The 25,095-nt window shown below is 38.8% G+C and overlaps 2 protein-coding genes across 3 annotated transcripts in view; one reads left to right on the top strand and one right to left on the bottom strand.

Moving 5' to 3' along the window:
* CCZ1 (CCZ1 homolog, vacuolar protein trafficking and biogenesis associated) overlaps positions 1-20,708 on the top strand; it is a 31,729-nt gene extending 11,021 nt beyond the window's left edge. The window contains exons 11-15 of one of the 2 annotated variants that reach the window (XM_063089785.1): positions 11,340-11,373; positions 12,032-12,149; positions 18,496-18,654; positions 18,947-19,074; positions 20,403-20,708. In XM_063089785.1, the coding sequence (XP_062945855.1) occupies positions 11,340-11,373; positions 12,032-12,149; positions 18,496-18,654; positions 18,947-19,074; positions 20,403-20,458 (495 nt within the window). In that variant the 3' untranslated portion in view covers positions 20,459-20,708. The remainder of the gene's footprint in view (positions 1-11,339; positions 11,374-12,031; positions 12,150-18,495; positions 18,655-18,946; positions 19,075-20,402) is intronic. The other variant, XM_063089786.1, reaches the window with a different exon arrangement.
* A 2,538-nt stretch (positions 20,709-23,246) lies between these two features.
* The window catches only part of RSPH10B (radial spoke head 10 homolog B), a 57,788-nt gene continuing 55,939 nt past the window's right edge, over positions 23,247-25,095 (bottom strand). The window contains exon 19 of the mRNA XM_063088293.1: positions 23,247-23,421. Coding sequence (XP_062944363.1) covers positions 23,247-23,421 — 175 coding nt within the window. The remainder of the gene's footprint in view (positions 23,422-25,095) is intronic.

Raw genomic sequence — 25,095 nt, 5'->3', positions numbered from 1 at the left:
AGTCAGCTTTTATTCAGGAATACCAATGACCTGAGGAGAGATGTTAGACTAACCCATCTCTCCGGTAAACCTGAAAGAGAATGGCCAGACTAGAGCCGTCTCCCCAGTAAATCTGAAGGAGAATGGCCAAACTAAAGCCATTGCTCAATGACTCAGATTTACTGAGGGGTTTTTAAAGAGGGGGCTGAGGGAATGGAACATGGGAAAGTGAAAAGCAGGAAGGAGGGGGATGTGAGTAGTGAGGGCTTCATGCAAGGTCTCAGGTGCAAAGTCTCACCAAGACTCCATCTGGTTTCTGCTTCCATCCTTGCTTTTATCTCATGGTCTTGCTGGAGGAGTGGAATCAGCATAACTTTACTGATGTCTTCCTAGGTTTCCCAGTGTCCGCAAGTTTGCAGCTTCAAGCTAGTTGAAAAACAACTTTACATTCATGTAAATAATGTCATCTTGCCCCATATCCAGGGTTCAAAATATCAAATAATCTTGGAAAAGAGGGAACTCAGAGAAACGCATGCTAAAAAAAAAAAAAAAAAAAAAATGTGTCCTTTTAAAATCTTTTAGATCCCGTGCGGTTTTGGGTCCCAACATGGCTTCAGTCCTGCTCACTCCAACTTCCCCACTGTCAGTATTTCCTTCAATTTCTATGGAGCAGGAGAGATGACTCCTCTTACTGCTTTGAGCTGGGTCTTGGTGATGAAAACATTAATTTGGAATGGAACTATTTGACATGATGGTGGACATTGTTTTTGGAGGGACCAAGGGCATTTATTTATATATTGTCTTAACAGTTGATTGACAACAGGTGGCTTACATTGATTGGTACATCAACAATTTTAAGAACTTACACGAATCCTTTGTTTAGGAACAGGATGTCTCATCCAAGTCAGGAGCCCTCCCTTCAAGGCTCTGAATTCTTTAGAGAACTGCTTGTGGAGACATCATTTCCCCCTCTTTGATCAAAACGTTCGTAATGAAAGCATTGGTGATCAATTTTCTCATGAAAAAAGTCTTACTTTTCTTTGTCAGTGGGAAGGCTCATTCCCAGGTAGACTGATCCCTTGGTGCTGGGAAGCTTATTCCCAAGTACTAACATCCCCCTTTGTGGGGAAAGATGAAAGAGCAGTTAGGCTAAATTAGGGCAACATGAAGTGAGGACAGGAACTTAGAAGGGACATGCTATTTTATTTATTTATTTTTCTTTTCTTTTCTTTTTTTTTTTTTTTGTGTGACCAGCAAGGGGATCGCAACCCTCTGCTTGGTGTTGTCCACCGGCCATCCCTATATAGGATCCGAACCCGCGGCCTTGGCGCTCCCAGCGCGGCACTCTCCCAAGTGAGGCACAGGGTCGGCCCGGGACATGCTATTTTATAACCAATGTTTCTAATTGTATCCTGTTATAAAGAGATGGCAAATTCTTATTGAACTTATGCAAATAACCATATTGCTATAAAAGTCATAAGGATACTCACAATTTTCAAATTTTGGAGGAATCAAATAGAGAAAAATATTTCTGTCTTTGTTCACAAAAGTATGTTTTACCAAATTGCTGTAAGTTATAGATAGCTGAAGAAAGTTTCCTTAAGTCTGGAAAACAAAACATTTAAGAACCAATGATGAAAATTACAAAAGATTATCAGTTATTTAACTGCATGTAATTAATTTTTACTTTGCTTGATCTTAATTAGCAGTTTATAAATGCACCAAATTTTTTATTAGAGTTCTGAAAAATGTTTATTTTGTTTATTGATCTTAAAAGTTATTTGAAATCTGTGTTTAAGAGTACTTGTTATAGTCTTTTCCATGAATCTGACTGCAGGTGGCTTTAGAGAAAAATCAAAACTTCCTGCAGTTTTACTCAGAGCAGATCAATACTTCAGGAAAACCTTGTTCTCACATAGGGGAAAAATTTAGTTCTGTATCAGTGTCTTTTGAATATCAAAGTTCAGTCTTTAAAAAGACTTAGCTTATTCTCTTCTAATAGCCAACATAATCACACATACAGTTCTTTCATAAATTCACCCCACACAAGCCATTATTACAAATTACGCAGACCTTCCACGACACTGCTTTAGACTTTGTTTTGTCCTGTATTTCGACTTTCATAAATAACCATTTTGCTCTAGGACAAAAATTCATTACACAAGATGCTTTCTTACACAAAAGTATTTTCTTTTCCTTTTATAACCTTCCTAAGCACAACTACATCTTCATGTCCATAGCTTTCTTCACATCTCTTCTGTTCTCCTACATCCTTTTTCCTTTCTATCAACAATACTAAATTAGCCTCATTTATCTAAAAATTGCATAATCAAAGATCATTCTGTTTTAGGCTGGGTTCATAACTAAAAAAAACCTTTAGCAGAGACAAATATAATCTTGTTTGACCAGTAAACCCAGGCAAAAATGTATGCTGATAATTCTGAAAACATTTCTCATAGTGGTCTGGTTTTCAAAAAAGCGTTTTACCCTTTTTTCAAAAAATCCTTTTAGTTTCAGTTTCAAATGAATTTTGGGTTAAATTCTCAAATATTTACACTTAGCTAGGACTGGCTGAATTGTATAAGAAAAACAAAATCTCTAAGTGACCTTGATTGTTTCCCTAACAGCCTTCTGTTTTAACATTTGCAGAACTCTATGCACAGCTAGACAAACTTTGTCCAGAGACTTAGCCAATTACAGCTTTCTGGATCAGTTTCTATTTCTCAGGCTTACCAGGAGAAACTCAGGGGGAAAAATTTTTTTTTTCTCTTTTTGGTCATCAGATCTTTAATGACCAAAAGACACAAACTTAGTTACTCAGACCTAAACACAGAGAGCTCTCCCAAACAAACAAAATGCTTGCTTTGTGTCCCTGAGTCATTTCTCACACTCAAAATACAAAATGGTAGCTTTTAACAAACAAAAGGCATTTCTCAAACCCAGATGGTACCTTTAACAAACAAAACGGTGAAGAAGTGGACTCCCGAAGGGACTTACTGTCTCTACCAACTCAGAACTACTCAAATCTCTCACTAATACTGCCTCCTTCACCAACCAAGGTGGGAAATCAGTGGTTATGCCACCACTGGAACATCAGGGAAAGTTACAAAAATCCCAGCCATGGGGCTGGCCTACCACAGGCAGCTGGCACCCGCAGGCAGACCCAGCCTCACTCCCACAGAAGTGGGGGGGCTAGGCCCCCCAAGGTACTCAGCTCCTGGCTTGGCTTGCAAAAATTTGATACCAGACCTACTCAGCTTCTGGCTGAATCTTCCCAAAATTTGACACCAGGCATACAGGTTCAGCTGTCTGCCCCAGACAAAAATAAATAACCCAAAAGTCAAATGTTGGTGAAAATGAAAGTCATTTTTTGTTTAGGAATACCAATGACCTGAGGAGAGATGTTAGGCTAACCTGTCTCTCTGGTAAACCTGAAGAAGAATGGCCAGACTGAAGCCATCTCCAAGACTCAGATTTACTGAGGGGTTTTTAAAGAGGGAGTCAAGGGAATGGAACGTGGGAAAACGAAAAGCAGGGGTAGGGGGATGTGAGTAGCAAGGGCTTCATGCAAGGTCTCAGGTGCAAAGTCTCACCAAGACTCCATCTTGCCAAGACTCTGGTTTCTGCTTCCATCCTTGCTGTTATCTCATGATCTCTCTGGAGGGGTGGAATCAGCATAGCTTTATTGATGTTTTCTTTGGTTTTCCACTGTTTGCAGCTTCAGGCTAGCTAGAAAACAACTTTACATTCATGTAAATAATGTCATCTTGCCCCATAACCAAGATTCAAAGTATCAAATAACCATGTGAAAAGAGGGAACTCAGAGAAATGCATGCCAAGAAAAAGACTGTATCCTTTTAAAAACTTTTGGAGCTCATGCAGTTTTAGGTCCCAACATGGCTTCAGTCCTGCTCAATCCAACAGAAGAATGAGGGAGGGAATCCTGTAACTGTCTGGCAGATAGGAAGGAGTTGTAGGAGTGATGCCTTACAGAAGAGACTGGAGGAAGCTTTGCCCTAGAATATGAATGGCGACAGTGTGCTAAGGCCAGAGCCCACCTGCCTTTTGGAAGCCCAGAGAAACTCTTTGATTGGAGACAATCCCCTGAGGAGTCAGGAGTGGGAGGTGGCCTGGGGAGATTGGGGAGTAAGTAAAGTGTTGTATGTAAACTTTTCCCCATCTGTCTTGGTCTGTTTTCTGTCCCTTATAACAGAATACCTGAAACTGGGTAATTTATACAAAAATTTCTTAATAGTTTTGGAGGATGGAAATCCAGGGATGAAGGGGCATAACTAGTGAGGGCCTTCTTTCTGGTGGGGACTCTGCAGAGTCCAAAACAGCACAGGGAATTACATGGCAAGAGGGCAAGAGCAGGTCCACATGCTCTCTTCTTCGCCTTATAAAGCCCCCAGTCTACTCCCATGATAATCCATTAATCCATGCATAGCCCTCATGATCCAATCACCACTTAAAGGCCATAGTTGGATTACCCTCTTAATACTCTTAAAATGGGGATTAAGTTTCAAAATGAGCTTTGAAGGAGACAGACATCCAAACCATAGCATTGTGCCCCTGGCCCCCCGAAAACTCATGTCCTTCTCACACACAAATACATTTATTCCATCCCCATAGCCCTAAAGTCTTAGCTTGTTCTAGCATTAGCTCAAAAGTCCCATCTATGAAATCAAAACAATTTATCTACTTTCAAGACATAATGGTGGGACACACATAGGGTACATATTCCCATTCCAAAAAGGGGCAACAGAAAAGAAGAAAGCCCAAAGCAAGTTTAAAACTCAGCAGGGCAGACATTAGATCTTAAAGCTGAAGAATAATCTCCCTTGACTCCATGTCTGGCATCCTCTGCACACTGGTGTGGTGTTGGGCCTCCAAGGCCTGAGGCAGCTCTACCCTTATGGCTTTGCTGAACTTAGTCCTTCCAGTTCTTCCAGGCTGGCTTTGCATGCTGGTAGCTGTACAGTTCTGGGGTGTCAGTGGTGATCCAGCTCCCATGGCTCCACTAGGCATGGCCCTGGTGGGGACACTGCAGCAACTCTGACCCCACATTTCTGCTGGGTACTGCCCTAGTGGAAGCTCTTTGTGGTCACTCCACCACTGTGAGAAGTCTATGCTTGGGCCCCCAAGCTTTTCCATACATCTTTTGAAATCTCAGTGGAGGCTGCTACTCCAAGACTTACAACTTCCTTCCTAAACTTGGGTCCAGTCACCTGGGGCCATTTTAGCCACAGCTGGGGCAGCTGACTTGGGGAGCAGAGTCCTGATGTGGCCCTGGGCAGGGAGCTTGTGGAGGAGCCTGTGGCAAGCAAGTCCTAGGGCAGGTCCTCAGAAACCATTTTGCCATCCTAGGCCTCTGCCTGTGGTGGGAAGGGCAGCCTCAAAGATCAGTAAAATGCCTGCAGGGTCCTTTTCCAATTGTCCTGATGGACAGCACCTTCTATCAGCGCTGATCTCTTAACCTGTTTTCAGCAGCAACCCTAGTACTCTCTTCCTAATTGGCCTTTTTTGCTCCTTATATGGGTAGGCTGTAAGCTTTCCAAATTTTTATTAAAAAATAAAAGCCCCTTCATCCTGTGATGCCCTGTGCCTGTTTCAGGACTCTGCAGAGAGTTCCCGCCAGCAAGAAGGCTTTCCAGACAATGGAATACTACTTAGCTATAAAAACGAATGAAATACTGCCATTTGCAACAACATGGATGGACCTCTAGAGAATTATATTAAGTGAAACAAGTCAGGCACAGAAAGAGAAATACCACATGTTCTCACTTATTGGTGGGAGCTAAAAATTAATATATAAATTCACACACACACACACACACACACACACACACACAAAACCAGGGGGGGGGGGAGAAGATATAACAACCACAATTACTTGAAGTTGATACGACAAGCAAACAGAAAAGGACATTGTTGGGGGGGGGAGAAGGGAGGGAGGTTTTGGTGAGGGGGAGCAATAATCAGCCACAATGTATATTGACAAAATAAAATTAAAAAAAAAAAAAAGAAGGCTTTCCAGGTACACCCCCTTGACTTTGGACTTCCCAGCCTTCAAAACTGTAAAAAATACGTTGTTTCTTTATAAATTACCCAGTTTTAGGTATTCTGTTATAAGTAACAGAAAATGGACTAAGATACCATCCTTACACACAGACTGGTCTGCAGCTAAGCACCTACCCTGTGTGAAAATTGAGTGTCTACTTAAAGAAAGGAAACAATCTGGAGAGACCTAGAGTAGCTAATGTGGTTATCTGTACCTGAGAATAAGGCCCTTCTCATTCTGGCATTCCTGTGTGCCCAGCATAACTGCTACTTTCATCCTACTCTCGACGTGAAGCCTCCCCCCACCCCCGATCAGTTTTTCGGTTCTCTCATTCTTTTTTTTTTTTTTTTTTTTTTTGTCTGTCTCGTGACCGGCACTCAGCCAGTGAGTGCACCGGCCATTCCTGTAGAAGATCCAAACCCGCCGCGGGAGCGTCGCTGCACTCCCAGTGCCGCACTCTCCCGAGTGCACCACGGGCTCGGGCCCGGTTCTCTCATTCTTAAATATGATCGGAAAAACAAAACTGTAGGTCCTGAAAGAAATAAAAATAATTCTGATAATAGACCAGAACTTTCAAAAATTAGTATTCACTAATTAGAGAAGTTGTATCTATAAAACTGAAACAGGATGATATGAAAGAGTCCAGGCTGTGTTAAACTCAGGTTAATTGGAAATATAATTTTAAAATATTTTTTACTGTGGTTATATCATAAAAGATTTGCCATTTTAACCACTTTAAGTGGCATTAAGTATATTCCCAATGTTGTGCAATCATTATCATTATCTATTTCCAAAACTTTTTCACCATCCCAAATAGAAACTCTATATCCACTAAGCAATAGTTTCTCATTCCCCCCTGCTGAAAATATAATTTTGACATAAGAAATTCATTAGAAGGGTTAAAGATAAGTTGGCCTGCTCCAGAATATAGGATAAAATGACAAGAGATAAAAATCTAGGAGGAAAGGTGAGAGAGATAGAGGATTAATTCAGGAATTTCGACATCTGATTAGCAGAAAGTAGAGAAGGGGAAATTAGTAAAGTAATATCAGAAAATGCCTAGCTAAAGGGCAGCATAGTTATTCATATTGAAAAGACTGAATGTCTAGCACAGTAAAAAAAAAAAAAAAAAGAACCACACCTACACCCAACATTGGGCAATTTGAGAAATATAAAGAGAAGATCCTAAAAGCTAGAAGGAAAATTCAGGTCACCTATAAAAGAACAAAAATATAACTGGTATCAGCAGTTTCATATCCAGCGCCAGGTGTTAGGTGACAATGGAAGAGAGACTGTCTAAGTTTTGAGAGGAAATTATTTTCAGTGTAGACTTCTTTGCCAAGCCAAGCTATCAATCACAGGTGAGACAGAAGACATATTAAACATGAAAGGTCTCCAAAAGGTTGCTGTCACGCATCCTTTCTCAGCATATGGCACGAGGTTGTCTCCCAGCAGAATAAGTGCATAAACCAAGAAAGAGAACACCTTGGGATCTAAAACAGTGATTCTACCCATGAGAACAGTAAAAGGAAGGCTCAAGATGAGTCTCCTAATGAACTCATCACCTCAAATACCTCCACAGTGGAAGAGGAGGAGGGAGGGCTCTTGGGGTCAAGGGCTTCAGAATAAGAAGGTGCTTCATTCATAAAATGGTCTGCTTTAGGGATTCAGTTAAAGGTGGGATGTGATGAAGAGTGGCAGGGGAAAGGGAGAATTCCAGGGAAAACATACAAGATGCGGTTCAAAAATGAACCAAACTAAAATGAGGTATAATTTAGAGCAGTGATTGGAGCAGGGAAAAAGTCCATTTGTCTATCAAGCTAAAATCACTCTCCTTTGAATGGCTCAAGGTTAATGACTTTGAACTCTCAGTGAGCCTGGTGCAATATGTTTATTGCATTTTTATTTTTAGAACCAACCTATAGATATAATTTTAGGTGTGATAATAGGATTATGGTTATGTTAAAGAGTCCTTATCTTTTTTTTAATAGCTTTATTGAGATATAATTTACATTCCATATGGTTCACCCATTTAAAATATACAGTTCAGTGGTTTCTAGTCTCAAATTTCAGGAGTCCCTAAGACCATCCTCACTTTTGACACTAACTACTAGCTTGGGGGTCCCCAAGACCACCTTTAGGTTCAGTATTTCACTAGAAGGGACTACAGGACTCAGAAAAAGCCTTTATACACACAGTTGATTAAAGTGAAAGAATTCAAATTAAAATGCACAGGGAAGAGGTGCTTGGGGCAGAGTTCTGGAGTCACCAGGTGCAAGCTTCCAGTTCTCTTCCAGTGGAGTTGTGTGGACAGCACTGCATCTGTTTCTCTCAGCAATGATGTGTGACAATATTTGTGGAGTATTGCCATCCAGGGAAGCTCACCAGAGCCTTGATGTCCTGAGTTGTTATTGGGGATTGGCCACACAGGCACAACTGACCACCCACGTGACCGACCTTAGTCTCCAGCCCTCCAGAGATTGAGCTGATACTACATGGGGCTAAAAGGGATATTGGCTTGTAGTTTTCTTCTATCTTTGTCTGATTTTGGTATGAGAGTACTGCTGGCCTCATAAGATAAGTTGAGAAGTATTTTCTCCTCCTGTTTTTTGGAAGACTTTGTGAAGGATTGGTGTTAATTCTTCTTTAAATGTTTGGTAAAATTCACAGTAAAACCATCTGCACTGGGCTTTTCTTTGCAGGAAGTTTTAAAATTATTACTCAATTTGTTATAAGTCTATTCTGATTTTCTATTTCTTCTTGAGTTAGTTTCAGTAGTTTGTGTCTTTCTAGGAATTTGTTAGTTTCATTTAAGTTATTCAGTTTGTTGGTGTACAGTTTTTCATAGCTTTATACAGAGACAGTCCCCAACGTACAATGGTTTAATTTAGGATTTTTCAATTTTACAATGGTGCAAAAGCGATATGCATTCAGTAGTACTGTACTTTGCATACCCATACAGTCATTGTCTTTCACTTTCAGTACAGTATTCAATCAATTACATGAGATATTCAACACTTGAATATAAAATAGGCTTTGTGTTAAATGATTTCACCCAACTGTGGGCTAATGTAAGCGTTCTGAGCCCGTTTAAGGTAGGTTAGGCAAAGCTATGATGTTCGGTAGATTAGGTGTATCAAGCACATATTCAACATACGATATTTTCAGTTTATGACGGGTTTATCAGATATAAGCCTTGTAAGTGGAGGAGCATATGTATAGCCTTATACTCCTTTTTTCCTCTATAAAGTCAATAGTGATGTCTCTTCTTTCATTCCCGATTTTAGTGATTTGAGTCTTCTCTCTTTTTCTTGGTCTATAGTCTAGCAAGATTTTTCAATTTTGTTGATATTTTTGGAGAACTAACTTTTGGTTTCATCTATTTTTTCCTGTTTTTCTCTTTTTTATTTAATTTATTTCTGCTCTAATCTTCCTTCTGTTTACTTTAGGTTTAGTTTGCTATTCTTTTTTCCCAGGATCTTAAGATGGAAGGTTAGGTTATTGATTTGAGATCTGTCTTCTGAATCTCCATATGAACAGCTATAAAGACTGTCTCTGTTCATACAGAGATTTAGTAGATTTTCTTGAATAAATATTTCTCATTTGCTGTCTGCCCTAAGGATACTTAAATGGTAGTTTTTTGTAATTTTCTTCAATTATGGTGTTTGCCTGGGGAGACAGTCTGTAGAGCTCCTCATGCCACCATTCTGGAAATGCTTCCTACCTACTGAAATGTGTATGGATTAGATGATAGGATGTCTGAAATTAATATGTGGATAAGGAAAGTGAATAAGGCAGGATTGTCCATGAGTTGACAGTTGGGAATGTGATACTCTGTGGATTCTTTATAGCATGTACTTTAAAAATATATTCAAAATTCTTTAAGTTTATAAGTAGAGACTTAAAAGGCACATTAAAGAAATCAACCTGTATCTTAAAGGGGTCAAGGGGTCACACACTCAAATGCCTACAGAAACCCTGCAGAAGTTAGACCTAGGGCTGGATCGGTCTTCAGTAGTGAGTAGTGCAGACTGTGACACATGGAATTGAATGTGTCCCAAGGAAGCCAGCCACCACTCAGATCTGCCATTCAAAAATCTACCAGGTGGTACCTGGGGGAGTGTAGATCCAGTGGTTCCAGATCTCCTCAGATTTCGGGAGAGTGGAAATTGGGATTTGGGTATAAAACTAGTTGGCAGCTAAAGTCAAAATTATTTTATACACAAAGAAAACACATATATTGTATGGAACTGGCCTGTAAGCCACCAGTTTTGCAACCTATTTATAGGCAAATTATAATTATGATTTAGTTATACAGTAAATGTTATTAACATTGACCGTGTAAAAATGAAAGTACAGCTGATAGAGGCTGAGAGGTGGAGGTGAGAAGAGCTGCAGGGACAGATTGGAATGTAAATGTTCTCATTCAAAGGTAGCAATTCAGGAGCTTATGCCTGGGACCCATAGAACGAGAAATGAGTGATTTAAAGTTGTAAGGTGGCCAGCTGGGGAAGTAGAATGGCTGTAAACTGCAGGGGAGGACAGATGAGGGGTCACACCCATGTGACATGAGTAGGAGGTCATTACAACATCTAAAGGTGATAAGTTAAACAGTGGTATAACCATGTTGTCTAAAAACATTCAGAAGTGGTTGCCAGGTGAGCAGGGCTCAGAGAAGGAAGTCTATTGCTTTTTATCATAAAAGTTTACAAGTTCTATTTGACCCTTTTTAACGCTATACATTGCTTTGATAAATTTTAATTTTAAACATTTTTGGTTACTTTATTTATAGTCTTGGTTGCTGTAGGTGGCTGTTATTTACTATAATAAAGTGGGACAAGATGACATCAATTTGCTATCTTTTTTAACTTGTTCTTATGGAAATTGTTAAATATACACAGACTAGAATAATGAACCCCAAGTACCTATCACACAGCTAAATTAACAAGATGCTAATCTTTCATCTGTCCCCTTTGCGTGCTATGTTTTGTTTTGTTTGCTGGAGCATTTTAAATCATGTCATTTTACTCGTGAATACTTCCATTCGCATCTCTGACTGATGAAGACATCTATTGTAACATAACCATAATACCATTATCACATATGACAAAATAAACAATACTTCCCTATATCATCTAATATTCAGTCTGTATCCAGAATGCTCCAGTTGACCAAAAGTATCTTTTTACAGTTGGTTTGTTCAAATCAAGACTTAAACAAGGTCACTGCATTCAGTTGTTATATTTAAGTCCCCTTTTTTGTACCATTGTATAATCTTTGGCTTTTTTCCTTTCCCCAGGCCATGAGTGCAGCTGTGTGCTTTATGATTGATGGTAGGTATACACTTGTATCTGATCTCAGCCTAACTAGATAAGCTTTTTGCAATTTGCTGTGTTACTATTAAATGGTAAATATGTTGTCATAAGCAACACGGAGGCTATGTTAAGCATTGTTCCCCATGTGGGACCTCTGCCATCTTAACCAGCCATTGATAATATTTTAAAGTCCTAGCTTTCCCACTTTCAGCAGTAGGACCTGGGCACCTTTCTGTGCCTCCCCGACTATGAAATGGCAACAACAGTAGTACCTATCTCAAAGGGGGTTTTGAGGATTAAATGAAGTAATATTTGTAAAGCACCAAACAGCACTTGGCCCATGAGTGCTACATAATGTTTATTAAACAAATATTTGATCTTCTTAGGTCTTCCTGGGGTAGGCAGCTAATTTACTGCCCCAGATAATGTACTTAAGTCAACTTTTCACAGTGAGATAGGTCTTTGACTCTTGTCTTAACTATAACTAATATTGACTTTTCTGTTCCTCTTCTATTTGGGAGGGGAGGGGGATCTGATCATTTAATTATTTTATTTCGCAGAACAGTAAAATTTTCATTTGAATACTGGTGTTAAATATTGGATGGTAAAATGAATGTAGACCTTTTTGACACAAAGTATTATAACACTTAATGGTATTTTTTAAATTACTTGTTAGCCTCTATACAACTGACGTTGGATTTTTGCCGAAGACTGGACAGCATTGTTGGGCCCCAGCTCACAGTGTTGGCATCTGACATTTGTGAGCAATTTAACATCAACAAAAGAATATCTGGGTTTGTACTTTGCTTCGTGATTTCTTTAAAGCATTTGACTGGTTTTAGATTAAGTGTGGTTTTTACTTAAAAATATGGGCAGTATTAACATTGCTGTGTTTTCCCTGAACCTACAGAACAGTGATATGAAAGGTTCCCAGGGAACTGTACCTGAGTTTTTCTGTCCCACAATGATGGTTGGAGCTGGTTCGCCTGTTAATACATTCCCTTAGCTCTCCCCTGAATGGTAGTAAGAATGCGTGCGGTTAGGTGTGCTGTGTCTATGCCTGTGGACTCGGCCCTGTGAGTACCACTTAAACATCCTACTTAGCCCAGATTGTTACATTTACATTGACAATAGGAATCAGCATGATTTCGCTTTGCATAGACTGAAAGCACTTTACCTCTCGTTGTGCAGAAATGTATAGGGTGCAGTTGACTATGACGGAAGCCGTTATGGCATTGGTAGTGCGTCTGCTGGCTTGAAGGCTCTAGGCTGAGCTTTACAAGATTCAGAGTTTAACTTGTCTTAGAACATAGAACTCTGAAGAGTTGTTGAACCTCTTTCTGCCTCTCTTTTCTCAGTATAAAATAGAATTATTTTAAAGATAAAATGAGTAGATGGAAAGCATTTTGAGAAATAAAAGCCCTATTTATACAGGCTTTCTATACATTTGAGAAGTTAATAAAATGCTTTGAATTTATATATAACCTTCTGTTTTTAGTGTTCATATGTTATTATGTATATGGTTTTATATAACCGTCAGCCTCTAGAGAGTTCAAAAACAAGCTGAAGGTGAAAGTACCTTTACTTTCAGTGTGTGTGGATTGTTGCTGTTGACAGCTTGTTTAGTTTTAGAAAAGATAAGGCCAAGAAATTAAAATGCCTGGGCAACTTACGTCTTGACAGTGCTGCCTAATCATTTAACTTTTTGACCATGAAATTGCCAGATTTTCTTTTTTGTTTTTGTTTTTTGGCAGCTGGCTGGTACAGGGATCAAACCCTGGACCTTGGTATCATCAGCACCATGTTCTAACCAACTAAGCTACCCATCCAGCCCCAGATTTTCTTTTTTGAAGGAGGCATAACTGAGCTAAATTTATTTTGGAGCCTGCAAGTTATGAACTAATAGATGGAGAGTGACAAAGTGTAATTACCTCCATCCCCACAACCCTCAGGAGATCACTGGACGTGTTAACTGTTCTGCTCTCATTTTCTGTAGATGTCATAAATTTCAAGTAACTCATCAACAAATATCCAGAGGCAGAACTTGCTGTCAAGTACCTTCTACCTTACAAATAAAATTAATTGTTCTTGGCATTATACAGAAGGAGAGGGCCTTGGATATTAGTTATTCTATCATTATAAAGCAGTTTTCTCTCTGACATTTTCTTATGATAATTATACAGTGAACACATGAATACTGCCCACTTAGATTTTACAATTAACATTTGCTGTATGTGTTTTATCACTCATCTGTCTATCCTACAGGACAGTTTTTTGACTGTGAAAGAGAACTTCTGTACAGTATCACTAGCTCCCTGAAAGACAGGATACCTGGAAAACTTGATGGTAAAATAAACCTGACACAATTTAGGGACAGGCTCAAGAACAGGAATTCTTAAAATGTCACTGTTCTTATCTTTGAAACTTGACCTTAAGATAGTTCTTGATGCATCTGAGATTTTATATATAAGGAGCTATTGCTTGCCAAACAATAAATACGAACTGGCTGAAGAGAAAAGCTTTTGGGTACAAAAGATAATGTACTTTTCTCCAGAAATCCTTTTGACTCAAATCAAACCATTTTACACACCGTCTTGGGACCTCCCTTTTCTCCAAAAACTCAGATCCCAGAGAAATTAGGTTGATATGGACAGGGGCAGGCCTGAAGGAGGAAAGAAGACCCCATGGTAGCATTTCAAGGCAACATCTCAAGGGTATTGTTAAGGAGCAGGGGGGTGGAAATGGGGTGCTGAGTTAGGGAGCTGTCCTGGTCCCAGAGGCCAGTTGGACCACCTCAGAACCCAGCCTGTTCTCTCAGCTCCACCCCTCACTAGAAAGTGCCCAAAAGGCTATGCTCAGGACATAATGTTTAGCATTCACTATATATTCATGAACTACAGCTCTTTTAATGTTTCTTATGAAGTTGAGATCAACCTTAAGAATGGCATGAAGCAGGTTTGTTTAGTCTTCTGTTTCTATGTGTAACACCTTGATTTTTTCCTGCTCAAGGACTTGTAACTCAATTTTTAAAAAATGTTTTGCTCTTTTTTTGAAGGTAATTTATGTCCTTAATTTTTAAACAATTCAGAATTATAAATATTAGAAATCTTATCTAATTTGGCTTCTGTCTTTCTAGACTTACACATATATATAAACATAGTGACTGACATACACACTGTGTTTTTTACGTGTGGGTTGTTAAATCTATCGTAATATAAATCTGAAACTTTTAAAAAATATGTGGTGTGAACATCATTTTAAATAAAAAAATATGGATTTGCCTTATTGTTTTTAATGGCTTCATGGTATTTAATTTGAAAGATGTGTTCTAATTTGTTTACTCATTCTCCCACTTAATGGGCAGTCTGGGTGTGGCTGTTCTTAGTATTCTAAACAGTTCTGTACTGAACAAGCTGGTACATCAAATTATCCCCTGAGAATAAATCCCTAGAATTGAGTTCAGGGCAAAGGGAATGTCTATTTAAAATGTGGGTGCACATGTCCAGATCACCTCCCACAGGGTGGGGCCATTCTATCCTCCCACCAGGGCCATTACCACCAGGACCAGTTCTCTGTACACTGCATATTTCAGCAGTCTGGTGACAGTGAGGTCAGGCACGTCTTTTCGTGGTATTGGCATTTCTATGTCTTCTACAAATTGCCTGCCCTTGTCCTTGGCTCTTTCCATTGATGTGTTTTATCCTTTTTTCCTTTACATCATTACCCTTAATGTAATTCCCTTTAGCCATAGCACATATTTTTTCTTCAACTTTGATTTTACTGTTTTTTATAATATACAAGCTTGGGGTTTATATGTAGTCAGTTTTATTAATCATCTCCTTTGCTTTTCCTTCTTTATTGTCATATTTGGGGCTGTCCACTCCAATATTGTAAAAGTATGTTCTCATTTTTATCTCTGGTACTTTTGCGGTTTTAGTTTTTTGTATTTAAATTTTTAATTCACCTGGAATTTTTAAGGGCTTGAGGAAGGGTTCTGACTTTTAAAATTTCCTCCTAATTGATAGTTTTATGAATCTGAGACTTTAGTTTCTATTTCTTTCACACATCCCTATTCATTAGTTCATTCTAACACTTAAATTTGAAAAGGTATGTGAAGGAAGAAGTAGAAAGTTATTAGAAAAGGGAAGTTTTTTCTGTGAGCAGTTTTTTAATAGTTTTCTTTATCACTCCTTTTGAATAAATTTGTAAAACAACCCAGTTGGTTAATAGGCTGGGTATGCTCATGAGATTTATACAAGAAGTGAAGAGTACAACCATTAGTAATGAGGGTCAGTAATGATTAGACAGAGACAAGGAACAAGAGGAAAGTGAGAAGGGAGAATTTAGCTCTAGCTCTAACACAGCAGTGCTATAACGGCAAATTGGGCAGAGGAAGTCTTCCTTCCAGGGAAAGGTTAACGTGCACATCCCCAGGATTCCTGGCTCTCTTTTGCTTCCTCGTTACTCTAGAGAAGCAAGGGAGAAAGAACCTTAATATGTAACTCATGAATTAAGGCCAATTTTTCTTTTCACATTATCCAAATTTATCAAATTAGAATCTTGTTTTTATCTTTCGTTAGGCCTGATAAGTGAGGAATAACCCATAGCCATATTCATCTAGAAATAGTGTGTCTGGCAACCTTAGCTATCTGGAACACAGCCCAGAACAAATTGAAACAGTCGGATTGTCTCCGTGTTCCCAGATAGCCATTGAAGTCCACAGGAGCACCTTTACAAGTAGTTACATGCTGTCTGAACATCTGCTGATTTCCTGCATTGCATCAAGGCATATAGTAACCTTTCCTGGCATGCTTCTGAAGTTTGTAAAGGTTTTCACATACCTGGTTCTTAAACATTTAAATCTCTAGCATCTCAGCAAAATTGATGGTGTTTATTCATGGGAATGCTCCTGGTGACCTCTCAGGACACCTACCGATCATAGTTAGTTGGGTTTTCAGCCTGTAGTAGAAAAAAAGATTATAGGGATGTGAAGGCAAAGTTGACCAAGAGGTGCTTATCATAGCAAAAAATGGCAGGTACTGAGAAAGAAGGAAATCTCTTTTAAAAAACTTGTAGACACACAAAAACTAGTAGAAAAAGCGTAGAATGCAACCGCTTAAGACAGATTCAACCCTTCCATGTTTTGGGGGATATCATTATTGTGCTATGGTATTTTACATACCAAACTTCATAAGAAGTCATCACAAAGAATTCTGTACAGTTTTCCTGTTTGGTATATTCTATATTGACATAGTTAAAACTATGTTTAGGATGTTCATTTCTAAGAGGCAAGAAATTTGTGTGATTTCATGTTTGAAAAAATGCTTTGGTGTTTAAAGGAATAAATTTTAGTTCTTTGGAACAGGTACCAGCTAAATGTGGCTGTTGCTAATTCAAAACTAATTGATAAGTAGTAAGGATGTAGGATAAAAATTATCCTTACTATTTTGAATGTGAGAATATCTCTTTTACTAACAGTACATTTCATGTAGGCATTTTTCTTTTTCTTTTTTTTTCTTTTTTTTTGGCCACTGGCCAGTATGGGGATCTAAACTGTTGAACTTCGTGTTAGTTATCAGCGTTTTTCTGTATCTGTTTTTACATTATATTTAGTGAAGGGTGGAGTAGAAAGAGTCCATATTTATTTACCCCTGTCTTAACTACCTAAATAACATTTCTAAGGTAAATTCCAACCTGAGGGTACAAAAGAAAAAGTATTTTATTTACTATAAGTGAGAGAAAGAAGAAAGCCACAGAGTGTTTTGGGGTTAGACAAAACAGCCAGAACTTTAAGCCCGATTTAAGTTATTTATCTACCCAAACAACTAAATTGCCAATTTTCCAAACATCTTTTAAATTTTTCATCTTTCTGAACAGTTTTTCTTATAATTATACTTACTTTTCTTAGTTTTAGGGACCTACTAAAAACAAATTCTGGTTTTATAAGTTTTACTTTCATTTTCCTGGAAACTAAATCATCCACATTCTTTCTTTGCCTAGATATAAAGTATTACAGTAGTAACCCACTTATCCGGAGGTCGGATTTCCGGCACCCTCAGCCCTCCAGAACGTGGCTGCTAACCCTGAAGTAAGCAGAGAAGGCTCTGAGCCCCCTAGTGCAGGGCTGTGCTCAGCCTCTGCCCCAGACCCCAATGTGTAAATTAAGGGCTCAGTGAGAGGTGAGGGGAGGGGAGGTGCCCTGTGAGCTGTGTAGACCAGCTGCTTGGTGGTTCCCTGAGAAGGCTGCAGACTCTGACCTGGGAGGCAGTATGGTATCATTGCCCAGTCAGTTTAAGAAATAATCAGGTATAGCTCAATTAAAATGTTCATTATACTGCAGCAGAAAAGGCTAATACTTCTAGCAGAAAAGGCTAATACATCTTGGAATGATTTCCATTGAGGATGATGGAAAGCTTTGTAACTTAGAGTAGTTAAGCTTCGGTCATGTGGCAGATAAGTTTACATGGAACATCTTGTTCATTCCCCAGCACTGTGGGATAAATGAGAGAGTTACACTCCTAAATCAGGGGCCAGCAAATTTTTTCTGCAAAGGGCCAAATAATAAGTATTTTAGACTTTGTGGGCTATACATATTCTAACTCTGCAACTATTATTTTCACAACTATTATTTTAGTGTGAAAGCAGCCATAGACAACACATAATACGTATGGGTATGGCAATGATCCAATAAAACTTTATTTATAAAAACAGGGCCACATTTGGCCCCAGGACCATAGTTTACTGACCCCTCTACTAGAAGATAAATGATCAGTATTGATTTGTTTGCATTAAAAAAATTGGCAAATAACCAAATGACTGCCATTTATAAAATACTATACTTTTATTGAGAAAATCGTCACATAATGCTTAAAATATTTTTGGTGTTTAAAAAATAAACCTCAGCTCTTTGGAAAATTCCATCATATTGAATACCTCACTTCTCTACAGATATCAGATAAGCTATTATTGAGTGAAGAGCCTGTTTGATACATGTTAACTAACTGAGATTCTTGATTTGAAGGCCCATCCATTGAAAATACAAGGCCTAGACATGTGGTTTTAAAGTTTTAACAATGTAGTTGTACAGTTTGGATAATTAATCTTTCAGAATGTTACTGTCTTAATGACTTGTTTTTACAGGTCTGAAAAAGAACCCCAGTTTAAGTTTATCTACTTCAACCATATGAATTTAGCAGAGAAAAGTACAATTCACATGAGGAAAACACCCAGTGTGTCACTTACATCTGTTCATCCAGATTTAATGAAGATTCTAGGTGACATCAACAGTGATTTCACTAGGTAATTCTAACAATTTCTCAAATTAGGTGTCCCCTTTCTAACAAAAGGCATTAAAAGAATTGTTTTCTAAATCTCATGACCCAGAGCCCTTTCAAAGGGCCTCGAGCTTGACTATTGTGGGCACTGCTTCCAAACAGATCTGTAAGCCCAGAAGTCACCAGTTCACTTACATATGACTCCCTGAACTTTTAAATGCCTATTTAGTTTCCTGTTCTTGTTTTGGAATGTTTGTTTTTCACAATCTAGCTATATTTATAACAAACTATTACATTTTGAAACTTTTGTCTTACAGAGTGGATGAAGATGAAGAAATCATCGTGAAAGCAATGAGTGATTATTGGGTTGTTGGGAAAAAGTCTGATCAGCGGGAGCTATATGTTATTTTGAATCAAAAAAATGCAAACCTGATTGAAGTAAATGGTAAGTGGGATTTGGTATTTTAGCAGAATTTTAATGCTACTGATATTTAAAAACTTTTCAGTGTATTAAAAAACATGGTAAATAGAACAAATCATGACTATTGAGATTTTAAGCAGAGGCTTCTAGTGTTGGTTTAAAAAAAGCAAGATTTGATTCATTCTGTGTTTTTCTATATCTATGGCATAGTTCCTTAAAGAAGTATGTGACAGACTTTCCTGTAACACAGGAAACTTGACAATGGCCAAATAAAATTATTTTCTACAGTGCTAAAAGGAAAAAAACCCTGTGGCTTTATATCTTGTGTATTAAAAAGTCCTTTTTTTATATCCTGTGATAAAAACACACCTTTTGTATGTAGAGCTGCCAGGTTCATATAGCAGCTTATAACCATCTCTATCTGTTTATTAGCAGAAAGGTAATGCAGAAGTTTTCTTTTGCCTCCCAGCCAAAGCAGTTGGTCTGGTCCTCTGCACAGTGTGGCCCAACACTTGCTTTGTAGGATCCTGAAAGCTCCCACAGTGGAGATCCAACATCCACTGAGTTGGGCCCCTTTGTTGCTCTGCCTTACACCAGAAGCAACGAGGGGTACAGGTGGGGAGAGACACACCCCACGTGCAAACTGTAGGGAAAGTTAGGTGGAAGCTTTTTTTTTTGCATGTGTCTTATAGGGCATATTAAGTTTTTCTCCTTCTATTAATATGTATATTAAGAGTTGTGTGCATTAGAAACACCAGAATATATGCCTGATTTAAAATGGGAATTTATACAGGGGAAGGAGATAAAATAAATCTTCTCTCAAACAAAAAAATAAATAAATAAATAAAATGGGAATTTAGTAAAATCACGAAAATGATATCTCTCTGGAGCATTTGATCTACAATTCAAGGTTGCACCTAGAGTTTTTGTGTTGTTCCATCAGATTTCTCAAGATTGACTACATCTCCAGTTTTGCACTCCTAACCAGGGGGTGTATTAGGCACTTTTTGTGTTGGGTTTAAGCCTTCTCAGGCCCAAAGAAGCAGTGTTTCAGTATGTTAAAAAGTGTCGAGGTCTCCTGGATTTGTTAGGTGGTTTTTTCCCCCCTTTCCCTTGGTTTATTAACATTTTGTACCTAGTCTTCTGGGATTTATGGTTACAATTAATGCAGACATTTATTTATTCCAGAAGAATTTAAGGTATTAATTAATATACAAAGGAGTCTTCAAAAAGTTCATGGAAAGATTCATGTTATCTTTTAATTCTTTATAAATTTTATTCTAATACATATTATATAACCTTGTAAGTAAGAATCTCTATTCCTCACTCACTGTTTTCTGTTCTTTTTGCAGAAGAAGTAAAGAAACTTTGCGCAACACAGTTCAACAACATATTCTTCCTGGATTGACTGATAATGGCTCTCCAAAAACATCTTTTAAAAACTCAGCAAACATTTTGTTTACCATTGCAAGTTATTGGTCATATTATTGACTGGATTAATGACGATAGTAAAGCAATACTTGCTTTGAAGAATCAAATTTCTACTCAGTCTGATGATCCCCTGAGGTTTTTAGATTTTAAATATTTATGTGGAATTAATTAAGGGTAGTTGGCTATATCTCATTCCATTCTTTTGACATTATGTGAATATTTTACTGGAAAATAAGACTAATAAATTGTTAAAGTTTTTAAAATTTTGCTTTTGTATTGAGTCTCTTCTACTGTTCATTTGTAGACTGCATTGGCTAGTGGGTCATGCCCTGGGGATTTAAAAACTCATGGTCACTATTCCAGCAGCTAGACCTGCTCAGAGTTGTTGTCCCTTCCGCAGTCACAAGACTTGAAGTGATGAATACTGAGGCATTTGCCCAAAGTAATTGCTAGACTTGATTTTTATCCTGAGTACTGCTGTGATTTTTAGACCACATCTAATGTAAATACAAAGAACTAAATGGAAGTGCCACAGTGTGGTCTAAACAGAAAGCATTCTTGTCTTTATTTGTCATGGAGAAGTCCCCAGGAGCCACAACTCTGTGAGCATCTTCACAGTGGAGATGAAGTCTGGCTGCATTTTACTAAACCTCGTTTTTGGTGATCTGGACATCCCAGGGTCTGGGTAAAAAATAGCCAGATAGTATTTCCCCAGCCCTAGAAGTGGCTGTCTGGACTCCTTCACTTAACCTGCAAGAGCCTGTTACGTTAGGGAGGGGAGGAGGAAACGGCTTCATCCATTTGTAGTATTTCCATTGTCACTCAGTCAAATAACTCACAACTTCCATTGTGATTTTCTCTTAGTCCATGTATTAAGATTGTACTTTTTAGTTTCCAGTCATGTTAGACTTTGTTTATTGTGGGCATTCATTGCTGATTTATTGGTTGCACAGCAAGTAGATCATGGTCTATGATGTATTATTTGGAATTGTTGCACTTTCCAACCTAAAATGTGGTCAGTGTTTTTGTCAGTATTTACTCTCTGTTGCATTCTGATTCCTAACTATATGTATTAGTTCAGACTTTTTAGTTTAGTTGCTTAAATTATCTGTGTTTGCTAATTTTTTGTCTTTCTGATCCCATTTCTTCTATCATGATTGTAGTTTTCTTCCCTGGAATTCTGTCAGCTTTTGCAAGGCTAATATGTAGATGCATGTGAGTAATGCTCCTTTTTGGTTGTTGGTCCTTTTACCATTATCTTGCTTTTATACTTTTTACCCCATTTATGCAGGTGCTTGCTTTAAATTCTGTTTCATCTGTTTTTAATATTGCTTACGGTTCCAGTCATCTTGATTAGATTTGCCTGGTACATCTTTTTCTGTATATTTTTATCCTTGGTGGTTTTTAGATGTTTCCCTTGTAAACAGTAACATTGAGGTGAATTTATACTTTTTAATCCAATCTGATTATTTCTGGGTTTGATTTGGGGGGAGCAGGGATGAGTGCATTTATTTATTTATTTACTTTGCATAGTACTTTTTAAATTGGTTATGAATATTCATGAGATACAAAGCTGATTGTCACCACTCGTGCCCAAGATGAGATGGCCAGATCCATACTGGCAGCATACCCATTACTACAAATTGCAGTTATACCCCATGTCCCCCACCCGATTATCCCTGACCTCCCTCCCTATCCCCCATTCCCCCACTCCACTTTGTGTCCCTAGGTAGGCTCTCTCCCTCTGCAAGTCCAATGCACTACTGTGGTCTTTCTTTCCTTCCTTCTTTCTCTCTTAGCTCCCACTTATGAATGAGTTCATGCAGTATTTATCCCTCTGCGCCTTGCTTATTTCTCTCAACATAAGTTTCTCCAAGCAGGATGAGTGCATTTAATCTGTTTACATTGGTAGTTGCTGATATATTTTACACTTGTCCCTACCATCTTTTGTTTTCTGTTTACCATCTTTTTCCTTTGTTGTTTTCCTTTTCCCCAGCTTTATGTTGGATTCATGATTTTCTTAATCTCTTCTGCTAGTTTGGAAGCTTTAGATTGCATTTTTATTTTTCTGGTGGTCACCCTTAAATTTTAACACAAATTATTAACTATAAAATTTTCAAACAAAGACTAAAAGTATTCATTTAACTACCCATCAAATGCCTGCTCCTTCTCTTATTGTTTCCTAGAATTGCTGTTTTTGTTTGGCATTTTCTAAATGCGATGGGCAGTGCTATGGGCATTTGTGGGAAAGGACCAGGGAAGGGGCCGTGTATGTGGCATGTGAAGGACACAGGGTGGTTACCAGGGGCAAAGGCATCACCATGAAGAAATGTTTAAATAACTTCATCCACTCCCCTCTGCCTTCTGTTCCATTTTATCAGACTCTAAACCTAATCACCAGTACTACACTTGGATTTTTTAAAACATGTTTAATACACACTCATTTAATGTGCATATGCATGTATTTTCATTCAACTCAAATACAGGCATTTCAGTGACCCAACCATGTAGGATACCTGAAACACAGTAGGCCAAGGTAGGAGGATTTCAAAAACACTAAAATAAGAAGCAAAATGCTGCCTGGCCGGTTAGCTCAGTTGATTAGAGCATGGTGTTACAACATGAAGGTCAAGGGCCAGTCACCAAAACAAAAAAAGAAAATGCAAACAATTTTATTGTTCAGGAAATCTGTTACAGTGCTTGCAGTTCTAAGCCTCTGTCACATTTGCCTGTTCTTGTGGCTTATTCACAACACCAAGTATCCTTTACTTTTTCTTCTTCTTGCTTGTGATAGACTTGCTGGACTGGGACACCGCTGTGTCCTCTTTGGGAGGGCTGGGTGTGAAGAGAGAAGATGGGACATCCATCGGCTCCTTGATCACAGTGATGTGAACGTCATAGTCTTGTCTTTTGGTCTCTTCCTCTCTTAAGATACTCAGCCTAAAAGTAAACACGAGAAGGTAGCTTTTTTTTTCTTTTGAAAATTTTTGGCTGCTGGCCAGGAAAGGGATCCTTGGCCTTGGTGGTGTAATATCAGGCTCTCACCAACAGAGCCAGCCCCTTTGAAATGTTAAAACCAGTTTTTATGCTGTATATCATGTAAAGTAGCCCATACCTGTATTTCAACAGCTTGTAAACAAAACTAAATTGTCATCACTTTGCCTGAAATAAGTGATGCAGTATCTAGACAGTCCAAAATAAAATCTTTGTATATCAAAAGTGATTTGTGAACCACTTTTCTCTCCAGCAATTTAGCAGTTAGTAAGTGGCCTTTTAAAATACCTCTTGTATTCTTTTTCTTTAAGTATAGAATAATGCTTTCTTCAGTAGGTGGAGTTGCACTTTACGAAGGGCGAGGGGCTGTACTCGGCCAGGCATGACTGTACAGAGGTGAACCTCAACTGTGATTCTCAAAGGTAAGTGGGCAGCATTTACTGGGTGCTTACCATGTTCCAGGTCATGTGTTCTAGGTGTTTCACAAACATTAGCTCATTTAATCCTCACAACAGTCCTATGAGGTATTATCTCCACATTACAGATGAGGAAACTGAGGCATACAGAGTGAAGGACCTTGCCCAAGGTTGCCCAAGTGTCAAGTAGTGAGGCTGAGATTTGAACCCAGGCAGTCTAGATCTGTGGCTTGTGCTCTCAGCCACTACTTCCTATTGCCTTTTCATGTGAGCTTTAGGGTGCGAATGTCATCACCAACTTAGACAACCAAGAGAAAACAGGCCAACCCGGTTAGCCATAAGTTCTCTGTACCAGAAGAGGACATGACACTAAAAGGAACAACTCTTCCTCTATCCACAACACTTCTGACACCAAATGCAATGGGTTTTTTCCCCTAAACTGACCGACTCTCTGACACCATCTGGGTGTCCCTATGTTCAATTCAATTCTGACATCATCTACCAGGAGTTAGCATAGACCCCAAAAGTTAAGTGCTCAGTTCCACAACACTGTCCCCACTTGAGACACCAGTCACGAGTCCAGGCCTCCCATATTTCTGACCAAGTATAAATAGGGGATGCCCATGAAACCCTCCTCAGGTTCAATAATTTGCTAGAATGGCTCACAAAACTCGGGAACACTTATGTTTACCGGTTTATTATAAACGATACTATAAAGGATAAAAATGAACAGCCACAGGCTGGCTGGTTGGCTCAGTTGATAGAGCGTGATGTGGACAACACCAAGGTCAAGGGTTCAGATCCCTGTAACTGGCCAGCCACCGAAAGGGGGGGGGGGGCAGGTGAAGAGGTACATAGAACAAGGTCTGGAAGGGTCCCAAGTATAGGAGCTTCTATCCCCATAGACTTTTTGCAGTGTGCCACCCTCCCCGCTCATGGATGCATTCACAAACAGGGACACTCTCCAGACCCCATCGTTTAGGGTTGTTATGGAGGTTCCATTATGTAGGCATGATCAATTAAATCATTGGCCATTGGTGACTGAATTCAATCTCTAGCCCCCCCCTTCCCAGAGGCTAAGGAGGTGGAGCTAAAAGTGCCAGCCCTCTAATCACATGGTTGGTTCCTCTGGTGACCAGCTCTCATGGAAGCTCTAGGGCCCTGGCTCCCAGTCATCCGATCAGCAGAGAAAAAGCCAGTAGTA

This window comes from Cynocephalus volans, chromosome 3 (genome assembly GCF_027409185.1).
Source record: "Cynocephalus volans isolate mCynVol1 chromosome 3, mCynVol1.pri, whole genome shotgun sequence".
In the NCBI taxonomy this organism is placed as follows: domain Eukaryota; kingdom Metazoa; phylum Chordata; class Mammalia; order Dermoptera; family Cynocephalidae; genus Cynocephalus; species Cynocephalus volans.
Note: the sequence above shows the minus strand (reverse complement) of the source record. Positions and strands in the feature narration are given on the sequence as shown.